The sequence below is a fragment of the Anopheles nili genome, chromosome 3, assembly GCF_943737925.1.
Source record: "Anopheles nili chromosome 3, idAnoNiliSN_F5_01, whole genome shotgun sequence".
Classification (NCBI taxonomy): domain Eukaryota; kingdom Metazoa; phylum Arthropoda; class Insecta; order Diptera; family Culicidae; genus Anopheles; species Anopheles nili.
Window position 1 is genome coordinate 7025768 of NC_071292.1, and position 19188 is coordinate 7044955.

At 49.9% G+C, this 19188-nt stretch overlaps 5 protein-coding genes across 5 annotated transcripts; 2 read left to right on the plus strand and 3 right to left on the minus strand.

Annotated features, from left to right (window-relative positions):
* The first annotated feature begins 1776 nt into the window (after window positions 1–1776).
* LOC128723254 (diacylglycerol O-acyltransferase 1) lies at window positions 1777–4826 on the plus strand. Its single transcript, XM_053816974.1, has 8 exons — window positions 1777–1904; window positions 2583–2711; window positions 2778–2869; window positions 2937–3098; window positions 3365–3514; window positions 3587–3933; window positions 4011–4177; window positions 4245–4826. Exons 1-8 carry the CDS (start codon window positions 1777–1779, stop codon window positions 4564–4566), a joined length of 1497 nt encoding a protein of 498 aa, XP_053672949.1. The 3' UTR covers window positions 4567–4826.
* Window positions 4827–4882: 56 nt separating this feature from the next.
* On the minus strand, window positions 4883–7058 carry LOC128722489 (aspartate--tRNA ligase, mitochondrial). The gene is made up of 4 exons (XM_053816155.1): window positions 7047–7058; window positions 6266–6952; window positions 5524–6201; window positions 4883–5458 (listed from the first exon to the last, which is right to left on the minus strand). Exons 1-4 carry the CDS (start codon window positions 7056–7058, stop codon window positions 4883–4885), a joined length of 1953 nt encoding a protein of 650 aa, XP_053672130.1.
* A 261-nt stretch (window positions 7059–7319) lies between these two features.
* On the minus strand, window positions 7320–8576 carry LOC128725803 (WD repeat-containing protein 82). The gene is made up of 2 exons (XM_053819572.1): window positions 7877–8576; window positions 7320–7805 (listed from the first exon to the last, which is right to left on the minus strand). Exons 1-2 carry the CDS (start codon window positions 8574–8576, stop codon window positions 7564–7566), a joined length of 942 nt encoding a protein of 313 aa, XP_053675547.1. The 3' UTR covers window positions 7320–7563.
* Window positions 8577–8915: 339 nt separating this feature from the next.
* On the plus strand, window positions 8916–12434 carry LOC128727868 (alanine--tRNA ligase, cytoplasmic). Its single transcript, XM_053821819.1, has 2 exons — window positions 8916–9053; window positions 9395–12434. The coding sequence occupies exon 2, from the start codon at window positions 9417–9419 to the stop codon at window positions 12318–12320; it is 2904 nt and encodes a 967-aa protein (XP_053677794.1). The 5' UTR covers window positions 8916–9053; window positions 9395–9416; the 3' UTR covers window positions 12321–12434.
* A 70-nt stretch (window positions 12435–12504) lies between these two features.
* Window positions 12505–13746, minus strand: LOC128722491 (mitochondrial ribosome-associated GTPase 2). The gene is made up of 2 exons (XM_053816157.1): window positions 13603–13746; window positions 12505–13533 (listed from the first exon to the last, which is right to left on the minus strand). The coding sequence occupies exons 1-2, from the start codon at window positions 13744–13746 to the stop codon at window positions 12505–12507; spliced, it is 1173 nt and encodes a 390-aa protein (XP_053672132.1).
* Window positions 13747–19188: the final 5442 nt, after the last annotated feature.

The window sequence follows — 19188 nt, forward strand, 5'->3', positions numbered from 1 at the left end:
TTGTGTTCCGTAAATGTATTGACGCCGTTCAAACCACACACCTCCAAGAGGCCACCACGGTAGAATCCGTTCGTGTTTCGTTTCTCCGTCTCACTCACGGCCCGGCAACCCGCCGATAAGGCCGATAAGCAAAGGTTCGAGCGTGTTCAAGTTAGCGTTCTCGATCGTGAGCAGCTGATAACAAAAACGACCCATCCAAACGATGTAAACGAGCGAGTGCGGGCGCGCGAATGCACGAGTTTCAACACACACACACGATCCGCTGTTGATGCTGGATGCATTTGTTGCACTCGCGTGGGGATGATAGTTGCAATTGCAGTGACCGAGTGACTAGAGCCGGGCGTGTAAAAGGTACTGTGTGTTTTGGGGTGATTTTTGAGCCTGAAAAGCCGTTTCTTACGTAACCGTCGAAAGGTGCACAATGTGTGTGAGGTCAATGGCATTTTTCGGTGGCCGGTTAACAGCGCAAACAGCGATGGCGCCGTGAGTCACACAGAGTTCCGGAAGGGACGGCCTTCGAAATGATGGAATTTGTTTATTCCCCCTCGGTTTGTGCCACAGTGAGCGAGCGTTTTGTTTTGTACACACAGTGAAACCCTACGGGGATGTGCGAAAATAAATAAAAAAAAAAACACGCGCGTGTAAGACGCGAAAAAAACCTGTTTTCTGACCCGGATCGAGCGCCATGTGCGCGTTCGGTGGCGTTGTATGCGTTTGGCCTTCGATGCCGGTGTGTTTTTTTTCGTCTTCTTCTTCTTCTCTGCTGCAGGTGGTCATCGACGTGGTTTCGAGAGCCTGCGAAAGGACCATCGAGCTCATTAAGGGACGATCTGTGAGCACAAACATGTGCGTGAAGGCCACGTGGAATGAAAAAAACACGCGCGAACTACTCTGATCACGTGGAGTGATTGATTGAAGGTCCTTGCATATCCTTTCCGGATTGCCCATCCGAACAAACAAACGCAACGCGGCTTATGATAACAGCAGTGGCAAAAGGACACGAAATGGCCACAAAAGTCACGGTGAAGGTGTCATTATCACGGTCAAGTTTATGGTGCATCACACACACACGCACACGCACACACACATGCTGGCTGCATATTTCCCTAATCGTATGCAAATCGAATGCATTATGATTTGCTGTGTGATAAGCGCCACTCGAAAGCAGCCCACTTCCGCGATTCCGGGCCAGTTTGTAAGGGTTTTTTCTTTGGTTTGTTGCCCTTCTGTCTGTGCACACACCGTTTTGCATACACGCTGATTTGCATTGTGTGATTGTGATGGATTTTAGCAATCATCGTTGACCCCATTTCATCGCACTCTGATGTGGAGCAGACAGCAGTGTTCAGTGTTTAATTTGTCTTATCACGTCGTAGAATGCTCCTGTGTCTTTCACCTGTCCTCAAGGACCTCAGGAGGGTTTCTTCTGTGCTTCTGCGAGTTCGAAGGGCACCGAAATGGCGCTTTTGAAAAAGTCACCCCCTGATTAGCGGTCGATCGATCCTAAAGCACGCGTGTCTAATCCTCCCGTTTCGAAGGGAACCAAGTTCCAGGGTTTTATGAGGTTACCCTTGCGATAAGACCCCAGCGGCACCATCCTCGAAGGCCCGTTTTATCAGTCACCGCGTCACCAGCCTTACCCGCCGGTTTGCTCATTTTTCATTTCCAGTTCGATTCGGCGTGTCACCGAGCCCGGATATCAGCCACCGAGAAACGCTTTTCCTGGTCCCAAAAAGGGGACCCGTGCTGTGGAAGAAACCGTTATACCAAAGAAAAATGTCGGGTGAGACACATTCCGCGACGGAGGAAAACAAGGTCCGGTACCGAAGGACGCAGAGTGTGACGCGAGCCGAGGAAATCACCAAAAAGGAGTCGGAACAGCGCAAACAGCAACCGGACAAACCGTGAGTAAGGCCTCTACCCGGGTCGCGAAACGTGTGCATGAATCATCCCTGCGATCGTTGATCTGCGAAAGGAGCTTTTCCCAGAACATGATCCGGTGGTTTTGTGTGGACTTTGCCTTCAGGGTTTCACGTCCAGTGTGACCTTTTTAGGTGCGTGTTTGTGTTGTGTTCTCTCCATGAGCACGAATTGCTGGTAGACTTGACCCTTTAGGAGGCTGTGGGTCAAGGAAGTTCGTTACGTTATCAGCACGCGGACGGAACAGGAACTTACTCTTGGCAATGGCGCAATGGTTGGTTTCATGCTGAGGGTGCACATTTTCCAGCACCATTTGCACGCAATTACACAATTGCACCTGTGCATGCGAGAGCTGCTGCAACACGTTTAGTTATCGAATCCATTTATCCATCGATTGATAAAACCAGCCGCAGATAAGTGTGTCACGGTTCGTAAGCGTTATTTATCGTAACGCTTGTGTTTCCGCTCACGGCTGGTGGTTATTTTCGTTCCAAGAAGGTCAACAGAACAACGATGCGACGGTGTGTCCGACAGCATGTTCCCGATTCCTGGCAGACGACCGAACACATGACCCACGCTTAATGTGCCATTGTGTCGCAGCCAACGGACGGGTTTTTCCGGGAATTCTTTGGTCTGACTTTTGCCCTACCGCCCATTTACAGATGCCACCGACCGCGGGATTCGCTGTTCTCGTGGAGTTCCGGCTTCGACAACTTCACCGGTCTAGTCAATTGGGGCTTTCTGCTGCTCACGATGGGAGGCATCCGGCTGGTGCTCGAGAACTTTATCAAGTACGTACTCACGCTGATGCCGCCCGATTATGTGCGCTTTCTAACGTTTGTGTTCGATCTTGCCAGATACGGCATTCGCGTCGATCCGGTGCAGTGGTTTACCGTGCTCACCGGCAAAGGTGAAGGCGAAGGCTATCCGTCCGTGATGCTGGTCAGTTGTAAGTAGTTTCCCCCCGAGTGGTGTCTTTTTTCAATCGATCGATTAATCCTTTTTTGGCTTTCCAGACGCCCTGGTGCCGGTCATGATCTGCCTGATGATGGAACGAGCCCTGGCAAGTGACATCATTCCCGAAAGTGCCGGTATGGGTGTGCACATCATCAACATCATCGTGCTGGTGCTGATCCCGATGGTTGTGATACACGTGAAGGGACACATATTTAGCTTAGGTAAGCGAGGCACCGAACACGTGAACAGTAGGGTAGGGTGACCTTTCGCAACACGTGCGAAAGGTGGGCGAGATCTTGTTGCGGTTCATTGCAACAAATGACCGCTGTTCAAGTGAGGGAGGGTTTAATTGCCGCTTGTGTAAGAGCTCAAAGTGCGCAAAGTGCTGGTCTCGGCTGGCCTCGGAGACCTTGAACTTGTCATAGAACTGGCTGTAATTAGCCCACGCGACTTACCTCAAACTTATCTCACCCTCCGTTCTTGGCAGTGGGAGCTATGACGGTATGCTTCGTCTATTGCATACTGTTCCTGAAGCTCTGGAGCTACGTTCAGGTGAACCAGTGGTGCCGTGTGGAGAAGAAACAAAACCGACACAGTCGTTCCGGTCGACGACAAAGCATAACGATCGCGCAGTTGCGTAAGTACCGCGAATCGCACCACAAAATGTCCGCTCGATGTTGATGGAAACGAACGCGTTTTTTTTCCCTAGAGAACGGACGCGATCAGGAACACGAAAGGAACGGCAATGGCAGCGCGACCGGTTACTGCAACGACAAGGACAAGGTACCGGCCCTGGTACACTACCCGGACAATCTGCACCCGGTCGATCTGTTCTACTTCCTGCTCGCACCGACGCTCTGTTACGAGCTGAACTTCCCCAAAACGAACCGCATCCGGAAGCGGTTCCTCATCAAGCGCATGCTGGAGGTGATCATTGGGGTGCACATTGTGATGGGGCTGTTCCAGCAATGGATGATCCCGTCGGTGCGTAACTCGCTTGTTCCGTTTTCGAACATGGATCTCACCAAAACCGCCGAACGATTGCTGAAACTTGCCGTAAGTCCTCTGAACCTACAAGGCTACAAGCCGTGCAGTGGGACTAAAAGGAATTCTTCTTCTGCTTTGCTCCACAGATTCCAAACCACCTGATGTGGCTGTGCTTTTTCTACCTGACGTTCCATTCGTTCCTGAATTTGATGGGCGAACTGTTGCACTTTGCTGATCGTAACTTCTACAGCGATTGGTGGAATGCGAACAACATCGACACGTTCTGGCGCACTTGGAACATGCCCGTCCACAAGTAAGATCGATCAGCAAGATTGAGAAGTACCTACCTGGTGTTGAAACCAACCATCGTTCGCTTTCAGATGGTGCGTTCGTCATCTCTACATCCCGGTGGTGGAGTTGGGCTATTCGAAGATCAGCGCCTCGGTGATCGTGTTCTTTTTCAGTGCCTTCTTTCACGAGTACCTGGTGAGCGTGCCACTGAAAACGTTCAAGGTGTGGGCCTTCACTGGGATGATGGCGCAGATACCGCTGTCCTTTGTCGCTAAGTACATGGAAAGTAACTACGGACCTCGCTGGGGGAACATGCTCGTGTGGGCCTCAATTATCCTGGGCCAACCGCTGGCGATCATGATGTACTATCACGACTATGTCATCACGAACTACAACGACGTGCTGGTGTAGGGAGAGAATCCCGTCCATTTGAAGCGGCCATTCCAGGACACATCACTCATGCTTCATTCACAGCTCCATCGTCACCGAGGAGGACACATCACACTACCTTGTGAGGGATCATCATTGTTGCGCGTTCAATGATGCCTATACTTATTGCTCGACAAGAATGCATTTCGTTGAATACTGTACATCTTTTTGATAAAGTGTTTTTTGTAGTTGTTTATCGTCACGTTTTCCCATCATTTGTGCCTTTTTTATAATAAAAAAGTATTTTGTTCTTTCTCTCTGTACACCACGCGTTTATTGCATGATTTCTGCGAACCGCTCACTCTACCACGCGGATGTGGTAGATCTTTTTTTCCTCTTCGCTAATCGGTACGGGAGCCTTCGAGAGGGGATCCTTACCATCGAGGCTCTTCGGGAATGCGATCACCTCTCGGATCGATTGCGCTTCGCACAGCAGGGCAATGTAGCGATCGAGACCGATCGCAAATCCTCCGTGTGGTGGTGCACCACTATCCAGTGCATCCAGCAGATGGTGCAGGTGCGCATGCTCAATCTTCAGGACATCTTTCAGCACCATTCGTTGCAGTTGGCTGTTGTGAATGCGGATTGATCCGCCACCGATTTCCACGCCATTCCACACGAGATCGTACGCTAGCGAGCGGATGTGGTAGACGTTATCGTCGCAGGCTGCGTTCAGCGTTGCGGAATCTTCGGGATGTGGTGCTGTGAAGGGATGATGCGTACTTTCGATCTGTCCTGTCTCTTCGTTTTCGCTGAACATCGGGAAATCTACCAGCCAGAGGAAGTTGTGCGCGTGTGCCAAGCGTTTTGGCACGAGGTTTCGTTCCTCAAGTGCTTCATACGTCGCTAATCGTATTCTTCCCATCATATTTTGCTGTAAGAGCGAAAAGCGACCGTTAATCAGATAGCAAAAGAAGCGAAGCTTTTCCAGGCACATACCACGTAATTTCGCTTGCCCCACCCGAGCAGAAGCAGGTCATCCGATTGTAGTGTAAGCTTTTCGCTTAAGGATTCCGCGGATTCCCTGTTCCCGAGGAAACGAACAATCGGCCCTGTGGTCCAATCCGGTGTAATACGGCTTTGAGTGAATTTACAGAAATTGCTCTTTTTTGCGATTTCTTCTAGTGTTTTTTTAAAGCCCGCGATACCCACCGATCGAGCTTCCGGCGCACGAACTACGATTGCGTACGCCAGGAAGTCCTGTTTCCGCACACCTGTCGGTGCGAGATGTGATCCGATCGACGTGCTTACGTTCTGCAGCTCATATCCGAATCGGGTGTCTGGTTTATCGCTACCAAACCGTTCCATTGCTTCGGCCAACGTCATGCGAGGAAAGGGTCCTTTAATCGGATGGTCACGGTACGGCCATGAACTGGTCAGTACATTTTCGATCAAATCGATCACCTTTTCGCGATCGGTAAACGACAGTTCAATATCGAGTTGGGTAAACTCTGGCTGCCGATCGGGACGGGTCGATTCGTCACGGTAACAGCGAGCAATCTGGAAGTACCGATCGATGGCTCCTACCATGAGCATCTGTTTGAATTGCTGTGGACTCTGGACAAGCGAATAAAAGTGGCCCGGTTTTCGTGACGGCACAACAAACTCTTGTGCACCCTAAAGAAAAAGCAGATATTATAGTTATTCTATCGTTGATCGTAACCATAAAATGTCTCCTTACCCCTGGCGTTCTCCGGAAAAGGGTTGGTGTTTCGACCTCAACAAACCCGTAATCGTTGATCATGCATTCGCGCATTTTCATGATCACCTTCGATCGAAGCCGCAGATTACGTTGCAGATCCCGATTCCGTAGATCAATGTACCGATGCTCCAGTCGCAAGTTCTCTTTAGCCCGGTTATGGTCCTTTACGTTGATGGGGAGGCGCTTTTTGGCTTCGTTCAGTACTTCAAGCCCACTCACATGAATTTCGATTTCTCCGGTCGAGGAGCTTCTCTTAGCCTGGCCCTCTGGACGTGCTACAACCGTTCCGGTAACCCTCAGAATCGATTCAAATGCCACTCCTTCGAGACTGTACTGCTGACACAGTTCTTCTGGGATGAGACCCTGTACGGTTCCGTATCCATCGCGGAGAGTGAAGAATTTATTCATCCGAGAAAACTCCAACCAACCGCACAGCGTAACTTGCTGACCCACGTGTTCGAGTCTCAGTTCGCCACAATGATGCGAACGTGATGTGAATTTGTTGATGAGTGCTACTCGACATTCTTGGAAATGTTTTTCGTCAACCAATCGTTGACTAGCACATGTTTTGAGGTCACCCAGTTGGTGTGAGCTAGCAGATGTATTAAGATGACGAAATGTTCCTTGTTGGTCACTTATGTAGTTCTTTCTATGCTGTTGGGACACCTACGAACAAAAGCATTTATGCCAAAATTACAGATTACTGTTCAATGGAGCTAAGATGGTGAAATACTTGCCTTTTCTAGTGCATAATACTGACGGTTAGCTGCATATGTATTTTTGCACAGGGACGAAACACCCGTTCCGGATGACGATCTGATTGTGGAAATCAAGAAACCATTAACTCTACTCCATAACATTGTAACGAATAGCACTGGGCACAGTTCTAACGTTTCAAACTTAAATCAATAACACGAATCCGAAAAAATACGCAATATACGATAAAACCGGTGAAATCCTGTCGTTGTTTATATTTTGGTCAAATGACAGACAGCTGTTTAGCGGCCAGTTTTTGTGATGCATTTTGGCTCAATACTTTATTTCTTGAATTTGGCGGTAGGACATATACAATACATGGTATGTTTGTTTTCCGATACTTAAAAAATGCATTACTTTTGTATATTTTTATTAGAATTGTAGACATGACGTCATTCGCGTGCTACCCGCACATGTGTTTGTCAGCAGTTGCATGATCCTGTTGGAGGTTGACTTGGTGGCAGCTTAATCAATTAATTGCATCTTTTTTCCTGTGGATGTTATTTCTAAATACTAAAGAACTACTCTTCCCCTGTAGGAAGCCAGAACGCCATGTTGGTGCAAGCGGATGCCAACATCATAAACTTGGGATTGAACTGCACACACTGCACCGGTCCAGGGTGGTCACCGTTCAGGACACAGATTTTATACCCGGTGTCGGCGTTCCACACATGCACGCGGCCATCTGTGCTGCCGGAGAAAATAAACTGCGAATCTGGGCTGAACGAAGCTTCAATGGGGATTCCCTTGTTATTCAGATGCCCTGCAAGCAAAGTAAAACAAAAATGTCAATACAATATGTAACATAAAAATACGTTTAATGTCGACGGCTACCTGTGAAGGTCTGCAGAGGAGTTCCGTGGAACGCATCGATGAGTCGAATTATAGATCCATTTGTACTGATAAGAATAGTTTTTCCGTCCCTCGAGAACTTCAATCCCGTCCAGTCACATTCCTTCTCTTGGTTTAGCTTGAATGTAACGAACGGACCCTTATCGAATGAACGCAGATCGTACAGCTTTATGCTTTCTGAGTTGACACCAGCCGCAAAGATTAAGCCCTCAGGATCGTACGCCGCAACGGGACGGCCATTCAGCTGCATTACTCCCTGGCAGTTAGGCGAACGAAGATCCCACAATCGGAGGGTCTTGTCGAGCGATCCGGACAGAAATGTGTCCTCCACGGGAGAAATGTTCAACGAGATCACTTTCTTCGTATGCCCAGGAAAATACCGGAGGTATTTGTTGTCGTGCAAGCTCAGGTACCGGATCGTATCGTCTACCTTCGTGGAGCTGTGTATCGCCGTGTTGTTGGCGTGTGTGAAATGGATCAAATCGACACCGTACTTCTTCGAATTAACTGTTCGAATCTGTGTGCCTTTCTCGCAATCGTACAGCACAATCTGGTCGTCTTCGCTGCATGAGATCAACATCTCGCCGTTGGCAGAGAAATCGATCGCGTTGATTTTATCGGTGTTCTCGCGGAACACCTTCGCTACCTTGAAGCTCCGCACGACCGAGTCGATGAGCTTCATTTTCGGTACGTCCGCCACTTTGTCGGCTTTGAGGTTTACGTTTTTGACAAGAAAATACACAAGCACCGCTTGGGAAACACTGCGTGGGTGGATATTTACGGGGAAAATAGCTTCTAAACAGCGGAGACCGGCACGGCGTGTCCTGTAGCTCGTATTTGTTTATGTTTACGCTTTATTCGGAGTATTTTGACAGTTAACTGTCAAAATCGAAGAGAAACCACGGTGCATACAGCACGAGTGCTGAAACCATGAAACTAAACATACACAAAAGGAGAGAGAGAAAAACAAGAAGAAAGAGAGAAATAGAGCACAGAAACGAATTGCAGAGACAGAGAGTATAAAAAAGAAACACCGGCCGTGTTCGTAAAACGTGGATAAAACTTCATCCGCGAAAAAGCGGCGTATTTCGTTTTGCATTGTTGTATAGTGCATATTTTTAGGTGGAAAGGTGTAGGCTGTTTTTCTTCTATTCTCCCGGTAAGTTATTGCTGCTGGAACTTTGCTAAATGACGTAATAAATACAGATGTTCAACAACGTTGTGGCTGATGAAATCATGGCTTCAAGTTGACGAGACACACTGACGGTGCATCCTAGTTCCGAACCCCAATCGGTAGCCCCTGTTTGGGTGGACGCGTGTCACACTGCCGCGTAGCTGTTCGGAATGCGTAAGAAGTGAAAGTACTTCTCAACGGTCTAGACACATACGTGAATGCCCTTTAGCCTGTTCCTTTGCTTATCCCTACCCCCTGGCCGAATGGAAACCGGTTTACGCGTGGAGGCTCGATTTTGATCGATTTATTTTGTCCCCTATTTGCAGCCTAATAAATCGTGCTATCAAAATGGATCGCTCGCTAACAGCCTCGCAGATTCGGAGCATTTTCCTGGATTTCTTCAAGGAGAAGGAACATCTGTACGTGCATTCGTCGTCCGTGATCCCGATGGATGATCCGACGTTGCTGTTCGCCAATGCGGGCATGAACCAGTTCAAGCCCATCTTCCTGGGTACCGTCGATCCGAACAGTGATATGGCGAAATGGGTACGCACTGCGAACACCCAGAAATGCATCCGTGCCGGCGGAAAGCACAACGATCTAGATGACGTTGGCAAGGACGTGTACCACCACACGTTCTTCGAGATGTTGGGCAACTGGTCCTTCGGTGACTACTTCAAGAAGGAAATTTGTACCTGGGCCTGGGAGCTGCTGACGGATCGGTTGAAGCTGCCGAAGGATCGTTTGTACGTCACCTATTTCGGGGGTCACCCGGAGTCGGGCCTCGAGCCGGATCTGGAGTGCCGAGAGATCTGGCTGAAGCTGGGCGTGAAGGAGGAACACATCTTGCCCGGTAGCATGAAGGACAATTTCTGGGAAATGGGCGAAACGGGCCCATGTGGACCGTGTTCGGAGTTGCACTTCGATCGTATTGGCGGCCGTAGTGTGCCCGAACTGGTCAACATGGATGATCCGGACGTGCTGGAGATCTGGAACCTGGTGTTTATTCAGTACAACCGCGAACAAGACAGCACGCTGAAGTTGCTTCCGAAGAAACACATCGACTGTGGTATGGGTTTCGAGCGGTTGGTGTCGGTCATCCAGGACAAACGGTCCAACTACGACACGGACGTGTTTGTGCCGCTGTTCGAGGCCATCCAGAAGGGAACGGGCGCTCCGGGCTATCAGGGACGCATTGGCCCGGACGACAGCGACGGTGTGGACATGGCATACCGTGTGTTGGCTGATCATGCTCGCACGATCTCGATCGCACTGGCTGATGGTGGCTTTCCTGATAACACCGGACGTGGGTACGTGTTACGACGTATCCTGCGCCGTGCCGTACGATACGCGACGGAGAAACTGAACGCAAAGCCGGGATTCTTCGCCACGCTCGTTGATACGGTAGTGCAGCTGCTTGGGGACACCTTCCCGGAGGTACGCAAGGATCCACAGCATATCAAGAATGTGATCAACGAAGAGGAGCAACAATTCCTGAAGACACTTACTCGCGGTCGAAACTTGCTGAATCGAACGATTGCTAAGCTGGGAGACAGCAAGGTTATCCCGGGAGATGTGGCCTGGCGGTTGTACGACACTTACGGATTCCCGATCGATCTAACGCAGCTGATGGCGGAGGAAAAGCACATGACGATCGACATGGAAGGGTACGAGAAGGCGAAGCACGAGTCGTACATCATTTCGCAGGGTAAGGAAAAGTCCAAGACGGCCACGATCGATCTGGACGTGCACGCTATTTCTGACCTGCAGGAGCGCAAGGTTCCGACGACGGACGATTCGTTCAAGTATCGTTACAAGGCAGAATCGATCGATCCGTTGGCGCAGTACCTGTTCGAGGCTTGCACCGGTCGAATCGTGGCTCTGCGATACAACAACGCGTTCGTCGAAGAGGTACAGGCTGGACAGGAGTGCGGCGTGATATTGGACCGCACCAACTTCTATGCCGAGAGCGGTGGTCAGATTTACGATCAGGGCTACCTGGTGAAGGTGAACGATGAGAGCAGCGAGTTCAACGTGTCGCTCGTTTACAACAGAGGCGGCTACATCCTGCACATCGGTGTGGTGGAAGGAATGTTGCGCGTTGGAGATGAAGTTCACTGCCACATGGACACCGTGCGCCGTCAGCTGACGATGAAGAACCATTCGGCCACGCATGCGCTGAATCATTCGCTGTTGAAGGTCCTGGGGCAGGATACGGACCAGCGAGGTTCGCTTGTGGTGCCGGAGAAACTGCGATTCGATTTTACTAACAAATCCGCCATGACCATCGAACAGGTGGCCGAAGCGGAGCGAATGACACGTGAGGTCGTCAAGCGGAACGTGCAGGTGCACGCAAAGGAAGCCAACTTGGCCGTGGCTAAGAAAATCCGGGGACTGCGCTCGGTCTTCGACGAGGTATATCCGGATCCGGTGCGCGTAATTTCGTTCGGCGTGCCGGTGGAACAACTGGAAGCGGATCCGACAAGCGATGCCGGTGTGATTAACTCCGTGGAATTCTGCGGTGGAACGCATCTCCACCAATCGGGACATATGGTGGACTTTGTCATCACGACTGAGGAAGCCATCGCGAAGGGCATTCGGCGCATTGTCGCCCTGACGGGTCCGGAAGCACTGAAAGCGTTGAAAAAGACGGAACTGTTGGAGAAGGAACTGGTGCAGCTGAAGGGCACAATCGAGGCGGACCAAACCGGCAAGGATTCGAAGGAGCACGTGAAGAAGATCATCGAGCTAACGGACGATGTGTCGCAGGCGACCATTCCGTACGTGAAGAAGGACGAGCTGCGCACGGTTCTGAAGGGTCTGAAGAAGACGCTCGACGATAAGGAACGTGCGGCAAAGGCCGCTGTTGCCAGTGGCGTCGTTGAGAAGGCGAAGGAGCTGTCGCAGGCGCACCGGGAAGCTCCCTTCATGGTACAGCGTTTGGAGGCGCTAAACAACACGAAAGCGCTCGATTCGGCCCTGAAGGAGGTGCGTAAGATCAACCCGGAGCAGTCGGCCCTGTTCGTGTCGGTGGACGAGGAATCGAAGAAAATCTTCTGCCTGGCCAGCGTACCGAAATCGGCCGTCGATAAGGGTCTCAAGGCAAACGAATGGATCTCGCACATTGCGCCGGTGATGGGTGGTAAGGGCGGCGGCAAGCCCGAGTCTGCCCAAGCTTCCGGAGGTAACTACGACAAGGCTGACGAGATCCTGGAACTGGCCCGACTGTTCGCTGTTTCGAAGCTGGAGTAAGACCCCGGCAGCGAACAACCGTTGCGTAAAAACTCAAGTGCATTTTTCGGCAGGCTTAGGCGCGATCGCATCCGTTTTTACTCTTTTTTTCTTTTACGTCAAGCTATGCAACAACACGTGGACGGCACAAGCTTAATAAAAAGTTTACATTTATTACTCAAACGACTACTTCTCGTTTTTTTACTCATCGTTGATCTTCTGGGGACTGCGGGGAATCATCATTTTGTGGTGGCTGTCGATTCGCCTCGTAAATCTCACGAATTTCGTGCAACATCTCTGCCACGTTCGTGCCCATTTTAGCACTGATTGGAATGACCGGCACATCCACGTGATGCGCTAGTAGCTCCACGTTGCGATCCGCCCCGGGGAGATCGATTTTGTTCGCAATTATGATTCGTGGCCTAGTCAACAGCTCCTCACTAAACATGCCCAGCTCGTGCATGAGTGTCTGGTAGTGCAGCCAAGGTTCATCTGCGGACGCGTCCACTACGAAAAGCAACGCATTGCAACGCTCAGCATGCTTAAGGAAGTTTATGCCAAGGCCTTTGTTCTTGTGCGATCCCTCAATCAGCCCGGGAAGATCCGCAACGGCAATCTGCTCGTAGTCGTCGTACTGCACCATGCCCAAGTGAGGCTTTAGCGTAGTGAACGGGTACGAGGCCACTTTTGGACGTGCTCGACTGATTGCACGCAACAGCGTACTTTTACCCGCGTTTGGCAGCCCGATGAACCCAATGTGGGCCATACTGCGTAACTCCAGCATGTAAGCCGTGTCCTCACCGGATGCTCCGAATTCCGCCACCTGAGGTGCCTGTTCGAGGTCACTTTTGAAGAAACTATTTCCTTTCCCACCGGCACCGCCACGTGCGGCTACGAACATCACACCATCATTGTTCAGATCACCAACGATCTTCCCGAGAGCGTTTCTTACGATGGTTCCGATGGGAACCTTTACGACGGTATGCTTTGCGTTCTTCCCGTGGCAGCTTTTCGTTGCTCCCTTGTCGCCATCGTCCGCTCGGAGCAGCGCAGTTATGTGGTTAAAGTCCTTTACGTCTTGTGTAGCCTGAAGTACCACGTGGCCACCGTTGCCTCCATCGCCACCGTCGGGACCGGCGTTTTCGTTGCACCACAGGCGCAGGAAAGAAACGCATCCGTCACCTCCCTTGCCACCGACGGTGCGAACATTTCGACAATCGATGAAATATTGTGTCTAAAACGAAAAAAGAGGTTCGAATTTCATTTTCACTATGTTCATTAAAGTATGGAGAATATTCAATACCGTTGGATTGCTGGATTTGGGTTTTTTGCTTCGCAAAGCTACAACTCCTCGGTACTGTGAGTAACAAGCGCTGTCTAACAAGAATGCACTTCTCACCGGCACTATTTGACGGGTAGAAAGCGTACGCCAAACGGAGCTCCACATTTTGTATTATTTTAGCTTTAGTTACTGGCAATTACACAGTGCATAAATCACATTGTTATCTTGCACGGCGCACGCATGTTTGGTTGCACTATTCGGATTTGTTTTGTTTACCGGCTGTCAAAACCTGGAACAGCTGATAATTGTCAAGTTAACCCTTGAAGTTGCTTGAAGCGATACATGTCGGCTCAGCGAATCGAGTGATGGCCGTTTAATGAGCTATATATCAATTTCTTTTAATAAGTTTAACACTAATTGATAGATTTGTGTTAAGAAACATGCAATATTATGCGAAAATATCACAATGGTGTACAAGAATTCAAGATATTCGTCTGTCATGCCAATATTTCACACCCAATTTCAACGGAACCGGTTCAACGAATTGAAACCAATTCCAATCAGCTGATGAGAGCGTGATAGAGCGTTCAAATGTGCTAATAGAAGGAATTATGTAGTCAGGCGTTGAGTTAGATAAAACGAGTTCGCTTTGGGTTAGAAGCCACATGGAACACAGTAGCTAAAAACGCACGAACTAAATGCACGCGCATAGCGCCTGCAACGGTGTTAAAATCTTTGCCATTGACTTTCCCATTCACACTACGTCACGTTACTGATACCGATAAAATATCGCCCAGAATTAAACAGCGTTTGAACGATACGCACAAATCACATGCTTTGAAGGAAGCCGTCTATTTCTGAAAACGTTGAAACGTTGTTCAGATATTATCCTATCAATGCAAGGAAGGAAAGATAGATAAAGAAGGGGTTTTAAAAGCAGATAAGATAACTCAAAAGTACTAAAATAATATCAATAATACCCTTCTACCGATAGCACGGCCAATTTCATCATGCCCTAATCTACAGCAAACATAAACTTGGGTGTATCATTCCGGGCGTTCCTAGCCATTACTCATTGGGCCAATAATGATCGAGTTATGTCAATAGCTCGTTGGTGAGGCACTTCAGAATTTTTACCGCCCTAAAGCGGCAACAATGGGCGCTCTAATGGCTCTACAACTGTATTAGCGTATCTATGGGACGCTAGCGAGACGACCAGAATCGTATGTAGCCAATGAAATGAAGTCCTTTAGTCAGGTCAATAAATCATTACGATACGCGTTTGACATCGGCAGAAAATCGACGTCTCTTAATCGAACATGGAGCATACTGTCACGCGTCCGTGCGAGAAAAGCCTTTACATTTTCCCGCGAACACGTGCACGAGCCTGAAACAGCCCGAAGCGCCACCACGAGACGTATGAAATAAAGACAAAAAGTTTCACCGACAGGCCAAAAAAAGCCAGCCAGTAGGCGCTGCAAGCCCGTGTCTGTGTGTGTGTGCGTACGTCCTGCGTGTGTTTTTTCCCACGGCGAGACGCGTGTCCACCTCGAACCATGCGCCTCCATTGAGTAATTCGAACGCGGTGGTACGCGAGGACATCCTTCGCCCTGGTCGCGCTGATATTCCACAGGACCTCTCACACACTCACGCACACGCTCGTCGCCCCAAGTGGCACCGTCAAGTGTTGGGCGCCGTCAAAAGGGGTCGTCCTACGGGCGCTCGAGCAGCCGCTGGACATCGCGTGCCGTAAAAAGGACCCCTTGCGTGTGCCGGGCAGGAGTCCGCGTCGGAATCAGCCGGTTTGCACCGAATCCGAACCAGTCACGACCGCGTGACGCCACGGTGGGACGACGTCAGCAACGCACCCTTCCACCCAGCCACCCACCAGCCCGCACGTCAGCCGCGCCCTCGACGGGTTGATTTGAAACATTCTTTCCGTTGCGACTTTCGACTTTCAGTCACCGTTTGGCGCTGGTCAGGAAAAGATCGTGTAAATGCCGCACGGCTCCCGGTTGGATCGCTGAGCCGAGCGAGCATACATTTTGGATGTGTATGTGTGTGTATGTACGTGTGTTTGTGTGTAAGTTGGCGACGAGATTTTCCTACTTTTCCACCCCACCCTGGCTGGTGAGAACGACAGTGAGAAGGTGTAAATGAGCGTGAGCTGCCGCGTTTTCGCGTCGACATAGTGAGCTCCGGTTGGTTGTGTTGTGATTTTTGCGTGCGATGAGATCATCGTCACACGCCGAAGGTTGTTGGATTGGGGTTTTTGTTCCGAACCGTTCGACGTTTTGTTCTGCTGGTCAACGGAAAATGTCCTGCAAACGGAGGGAAAAGCACACGCGAGCGCATTAAACATGTATGGGTAGATTTGTTTAAATTTATGTGAGTTTGTGTGGATGTGTGTGTGTGAGTGTTTGTGCGTGTGTTTCCAGACGGACTTCCGCTCCACCGGCAGAGCTCCGCTTCGAGTCGTTTTCCGGTTGTTTTTCGTGCCATGCGCTACTCCCTGCGAAGGGATTCGAGCGAGCGTGTGGTTAGTGAATTATTAATGATTCCCGTTGCGACACTCGCCTGGCGCTGTCCCGTCCCGAGGACGATGGGTGGCGTGGTCGAGATTCCTCATCCTTCGACGCGCTGGTGCCTTCCACTGGTTGCTTCCACTGGGTTGGTTTCTTCGACTTCCAGCAGGACCGACCGTGGATCTCGAGGCCATCGAACTAATGGCGCCTCGACGACGTCACGGGAATGTGGGACTGTGTGCTGTCGTCCTTCGAAGGGGAAGGCAAAAGGATCCGCAAATGGATGACGGTGTTTACCGATGACCGCGTGGACGTGATTGTGACCCAAATTCGGTTCTTTCCTATTCGGCTTACTCACGAGTGGGCCCTTGATCCTGGACAGAGTGGCAAAGAATTCAAAGCGGTTGCTTCAAGATCGTGATATGGTGCCTCCCGGAACGTCAAAAATATACCCCCGAAAAGGTCGCTGGAAAAGCCGTTTCATGCCATTTCATTTCCAAAAGGCCCAAGAATAAGTCGGTGGTGCTTCCCGTGACCTGGCTGAAACGCTAAATAAAAACATCAAACCGAACATCGGGCTCTTGGTGGTTTAAAAATGGAGTAGTTCATTCGTTCGCTCACGAATAATGCGAGGAAGCTACCGCACATAAAACTATTGCTGCAAGACTCGATTTACTTTCCACTTAGTGACCTTTTTGTCGTCCGCTTTCCTTTTCGTTCGGCTGGGGTACCAATAGTGACGCAAAAGTGGACCCACTTCAGCCTGAAAGTTCGTGTGCTTGAGCCCAAAATGTGGCAGCAAAAGGACAGAGCAAAAAAGTGCACAAATTCCACGAAATAACTCGTTGCATCAAGCACACTTGCGGTAATAGTTGTAGCGTAGTAGCATTGAAATTTGCTTATGCTTTCAGCCCTTTTCTGGTATACCATACGACAGAACTTAGATCTGTCTGTTTTTTTGAAAACCCCTTTTGGAGGTTGCTCCCTGGTGGGATATGAATGTGTTTGTACAGTTGGAGCATTTCCAGCTTTAAAATCACACAGTCAATAGACACCGGCTGGTGAGGGAGCTCAAATACTTCGAGCTCGTTTTGGTCTTCTTTTTTGGGTCTCTCCGGTAGTACGGCAGGACGAATGGCGCATGAGAAGAAAATCCCCAACTGTTGAAGTGGCCCAGCTTTCGGGCTGTAAAAGGATTCCTTCCCGTGCAGGTCTCGTACCATTGCGGTGGTTTTATTTTGCCACCAAGGGAGCCATACATCGCTCTTGCAAGGAAATACTGCTCGTAGGGGCTTCTCTTTTACTCGACTCGTTCTCTCGCTCCCTTTCTCACTCGATGCAGCATAGTTGGCAAATCAGGGCCAGAAGTTATGCACCGTCTGGGACGTTCTGCGAGAACAGAGTTCGATGGCTCGATCGATGTGATGCTTCGAAGAAACTACACACACCAAACAACCGGTGGTGCATCTGGCGATTTTTATGGTTGTTTTACAGCACATAAAGGGACAAATCGACGTGGGGAATAAATTATGACGCCGCCCTTTTTTTTTCATAACTCATGCCGACACCATGCACCATCGGTGGAACGATGCTTTCGGTGAGGTCGTTGGTGTTATGCGAGTCAATTTAAAGGACCTTATAGCGATGGGAAAGTTCTGATAACGAATGGGTCACTTTTGGAGTACTCATCACTCAGGTGCTCATTTTCAGCTCCCCTACTCGGGTTGCCCTCTATTAATGCTCTCGAATCACCTGGGGATAGCCCATTCGGTAGCTTAGCAAAGCACCACTCCAAACAGATCAAATAATTGATAAACTCCAAAAAGCAAACGCACTCTCGAGTCCACGGTCTAGTCGTCGTCGTCGTCGTCCTCGTCATCGTCGTCGGTTTGCGATCACGCACGCGGTACGACCGACACCGCGGGTCATAAGTTTAATGGAAGGGAGATAATAAACGAGCGGAATGAGTAGTAAAATAACCCACGGTGTACGCGCGCGAGTCGTACCCTGTTTAACCTTGTCCATGAGGCAGTCTGGAAGCAGGTTTGGCTGGACGCAAGAATTTCACCTCGTCACTTGAGCCAATTCACCGTGTTCGGGTAATTGATGGGCCATCGAGCGGATCTCAAACTTTAATCAGCCACTCGCGGGACGTAATCAGCTTGAGTCGTACATTTCGTTTCGGTTTCAGCTCACAAGGTGATGTCAGAGATGCAAAAATGTCTCCAAAATGAAACGCGCGGAACATCGCCGTGTGACGCCTTTGGTTGATAAAAGTGTTAAAGCGACCGTAGGTGGGTTCATGAGACGTATCAATTTGAGCGAAATTTCACGCTATTGCAATCAACCAAGGCGTAAAGGTTTATGTGCCGCATGTTCGATAACGATAGGTACCTCCGTTTTGTGTCGCGTTGCCGAACGATTATGTGATTGTTCCGGATGTCGTACCATCGGCGGCTGGCGACAATCGTAGGCGACAACGGCCGTTCAATTTCTCGCCGGTATTTTCTCGTGTTTTCCGTACATTTCCCGCTCACGCGCGCCCGGTTTGGCGTACTTTCTTTCTACTAATTTTGGAGGTTTTATTTTTAGCGCAACGCTTTACCGACGCCGGCTCTTGTCGCACGTCGTGTCGTCGGCAGTTTCCGAGTAGCGTTGTGCTTGGTTTCTCTTTCGGTTTGTCGAGGAAACCATCCTAGTGGAAGCATAAGGCACCATCGTCTTGGATCAGCCGTCCTACTCAGGCAGCTGTTACGTGCGTTCGTCCTAATCCATCATCGAGGTCACGTCTTTTTTTGCAACCGGTGAAGGCATTACCGGCTGCTCGGGCGACAGTGACATCCCTCCCGGATCGGTTTACATTTTAACGAAAAACGATGGTGTACACCTTTCCATATATATGTATTTTTTTATGAACGAATTTCCCAACGAATGGCTGCTGCACACGTCCGTGGAATGCCATAATGGCGATGTACGTGGGGTTTGGTGCATCATCAGGAGAAACGGAAAGCGACGTTCCAACGATACACAGGATATGACGTCATACTACGGCATTTCGCGTGCCGATGGTTGGCATTCTGTT

Bases quoted from the DNA above. Each gene is read 5' to 3' on its own strand.
- LOC128723254 (XM_053816974.1), top strand. From the start codon at position 1,777: ATGTCGGGTGAGACACATTCCGCGACGGAGGAAAACAAGGTCCGGTAC. The intron at 2,712-2,777 runs GTACGTACTCAC...CGATCTTGCCAG, and splicing joins GTGCTCGAGAACTTTATCAA to ATACGGCATTCGCGTCGATC. The intron at 2,870-2,936 runs GTAAGTAGTTTC...TTGGCTTTCCAG, and splicing joins GTCCGTGATGCTGGTCAGTT to ACGCCCTGGTGCCGGTCATG.
- LOC128722489 (XM_053816155.1), bottom strand. The intron at 6,202-6,265 runs GTAAGGAGACAT...CTTTTTCTTTAG, and splicing joins TTTTCCGGAGAACGCCAGGG to GGTGCACAAGAGTTTGTTGT. The intron at 5,459-5,523 runs GTATGTGCCTGG...TCGCTCTTACAG, and splicing joins GGGGCAAGCGAAATTACGTG to CAAAATATGATGGGAAGAAT.
- LOC128725803 (XM_053819572.1), bottom strand. From the start codon at position 8,576: ATGAAGCTCATCGACTCGGTCGTGCGGAGCTTCAAGGTAGCGAAGGTG. The intron at 7,806-7,876 runs GTAGCCGTCGAC...CTTTGCTTGCAG, and splicing joins TCCTCTGCAGACCTTCACAG to GGCATCTGAATAACAAGGGA.
- LOC128727868 (XM_053821819.1), top strand. From the start codon at position 9,417: ATGGATCGCTCGCTAACAGCCTCGCAGATTCGGAGCATTTTCCTGGAT.
- LOC128722491 (XM_053816157.1), bottom strand. From the start codon at position 13,746: ATGTGGAGCTCCGTTTGGCGTACGCTTTCTACCCGTCAAATAGTGCCG. The intron at 13,534-13,602 runs GTATTGAATATT...TTTTCGTTTTAG, and splicing joins CCAAATCCAGCAATCCAACG to ACACAATATTTCATCGATTG.